At 42.5% G+C, this 2,528-nt stretch overlaps 1 protein-coding gene across 1 annotated transcript; it reads left to right on the top strand.

The window, feature by feature from the left end:
* Window positions 1-195: 195 nt before the first annotated feature.
* LOC106319987 lies at window positions 196-1,296 on the top strand. The gene has a single exon (XM_013758359.1). The coding sequence runs from the start codon at window positions 196-198 to the stop codon at window positions 1,294-1,296; it is 1,101 nt and encodes a 366-aa protein (XP_013613813.1).
* The last annotated feature ends 1,232 nt before the right edge of the window (window positions 1,297-2,528 follow it).

Below are 2,528 nucleotides of genomic sequence, written 5' to 3'. Positions count from 1 at the left end.
TTTCTAAAGACGCAACCGACCTCCTCGATCTCGCATGGTTGGAGAGGAATCCTGCGGGGCAGAGACCTTCTTCTAAATCACCAAGGCAAGGCAGTAGGAAACGGTGAATCAACATCTGTTTGGACAGATTCTTGGATTCAACCAGAGACGAAGCTCAAACCTATTGGCCCCGTCTTCCTCCTAGACAGAGACCTCATGGTCTCAGACCTATTGACACGAGAAACAAGAGAGTGGAATACCGACCTTGTGGAGAAGCTCATGCCTGAACTAAAGGAGCACGTACTGAAGCTGCGACCTAGTGTCCTTGGTAAGCATGATGCATACATCTGGTCCCTGCAACAATCAGGATCTTACAGTGTTAAGTCGGGTTACTACTCCACCTTCCTATCACCCAATCAATCGACTGAAAGGACTCGGGGAGATAATAATGAAGGCAAATGGAAAAAACGGAGAAATTTGCGTAAAAGAGGGATGCTCCAAAACATCACCTGTAACCATTGTGGGGAACCAGAGAGTGTGGATCACATCCTCTTTCACTGCCAATACGCAAACGAGGTCTGGAGGTATGGACCGTGGAATCAATCCATCGATACAACTGATGCTACAACGTTCTTCGAAAAGCTTGAGAGATCTTGGAACCTAACTCCCCTCCCACCTTATGGATTCACGGGCAATGCTTTGCCGTGGATATGCTGGGCAATCTGGACCTCCAGGAACCAACGGATCTTCGAAAATAGATCCCAATCGCCAGAAGAAACAGCTCTAAAAACGATCCAGGCTCTAAAAGCGATCCAGGCCCTCAAGGAATGGGAGATTGCGCAACCCCCGAGCCTGAAAATCCCCAAATCATTGACTACTGGCCAGCAACACGATCCGATGGTCCTTGATCCCTCTGAAATCTTCTGTAACACTGACGCGTCCTGGAGTCACACCTCTAAAGAAGTAGGACTAGCTTGGATCTTCACAAATGGATCAGCAACAGAGATATTTCGCGGGTCGATCAAGCAAAGCGTAGTCTCATCGCCATGCATGGGCGAAGCTCTGGCGATCAGAGAGGCCTTACTCCAAGCAGCCACCAATCACTACTCCATTATCTGTATTCGAACAGACTCTCAAGTGCTTGCACAAGCTATCACCTCTCGACGGAAGACGACGGAACTCTACGGGATTCTATCAGATATCGACGAGCTCGCTTTCTCCTCTTCCTCCCCCTTTATCAATTGTCGTTTTACTTATTTTTCTAGGGCCAATAACGGGCCGGCTGATGGTCTTGCCAAGGCCTGTCTGGTAGCATAGCCCGTTGTAAACCCAAACCAAAACTCTGTTTAATTTCTTAATGAAATTTCATGTTGCTCAAAAAAAGATTAGGATATTTTTTTAAAAAAAAATTGTTTAAGAAAAATATCACAAATTTGTGTCACTTTAGGGCCCATTATATTATTGAGATGAGTCTAGCGTGTTTCATATAGTTTTCAAAATTAGAGAACAAAATTTATTTATTTTTGACAAAGGGCTTAATTAGAGAACAATATTGCAACTAGAAAATATATATAAGAACTAGATCTGGTTTTTGTGGGAAACGAAAAGACAAATTTTGATTGGGTTAGGTATTACGATAAACAAATAGCTGCTTGTAGACTTGTAGTTATCATTGCGTTAAAAAGGAGCTGCTTGTAAAAACTTTTTTTTAAGGGTAGAGGTGTCAGGTTCTAGTCTTTACAGCTCCAACTTTTGTCCCTTATCTAAGGAGATTGTGGAGTTAAACGCAGAATTTTTTTTTTTTTTGACAAAGGGCCTAAACGCAGAATTTTTTGATTAAAAAAAAGGTCAGATTATAAAAGTTTTGCACGGAAGTCAATATAATGTTGAGATGTGTCGGTAGGAAAGAAGACTTTTGATCTTATGATAGGTTAAGCGGTCATTATCTGAGATAGTAAATAAAAACATAGTTGCTTGTAAAAGTCAGATGATGAAGTTTTGCATGGAAGTCAATATAGGATCAATTTGGTTCGAGGCGCACTTGCTAAAAATAGGATCACATTCTATAACTTTAACTTTGGTATCTATAAATATCAAAGTTAATAAATTAGTGAACAGTATGCTACTGATTCTATTAGAAAAAAACTTCTAATAGTTTTTTTTTTATTTTGAAACAATTTCAAATAGTATAAGTGTCTTACATTTCAATATAGGCCGTGTTCGTTTACATGTCGCGCGACCTGCGACCTGCGACATGCGACCGGCGACTGATCGCAGGTCGCAGATTGTTATTCGTTTTGGTGTCGCGTAACATGCGACCTGCGATTGGTCGCAAGTCGCAAGTCGCAGATTGTTGTTCGCTTTGATGTCGCGCGACTGATCGCGCGACCAGTCGCGGGTTCCCATTTAAGTCGCCCGAAAAAACAACGACTAAAAATTAAGAAAATTTTGATCGTGCGACTGGTCGCAGGTCGCAGATCGCAGGTCGCGCGACACGTAAACGAACATAGTTTTAGTCGCAGGTCGCAGGTTTAGTCGCAGGTCGCAAG

The sequence above is a fragment of the Brassica oleracea genome, unplaced genomic scaffold (genome assembly GCF_000695525.1).
Source record: "Brassica oleracea var. oleracea cultivar TO1000 unplaced genomic scaffold, BOL UnpScaffold00751, whole genome shotgun sequence".
Taxonomy (NCBI): domain Eukaryota; kingdom Viridiplantae; phylum Streptophyta; class Magnoliopsida; order Brassicales; family Brassicaceae; genus Brassica; species Brassica oleracea.
The sequence above is the reverse complement of the archived record's forward strand: the minus strand, read 5'-3'. Positions and strand labels throughout refer to the sequence as shown.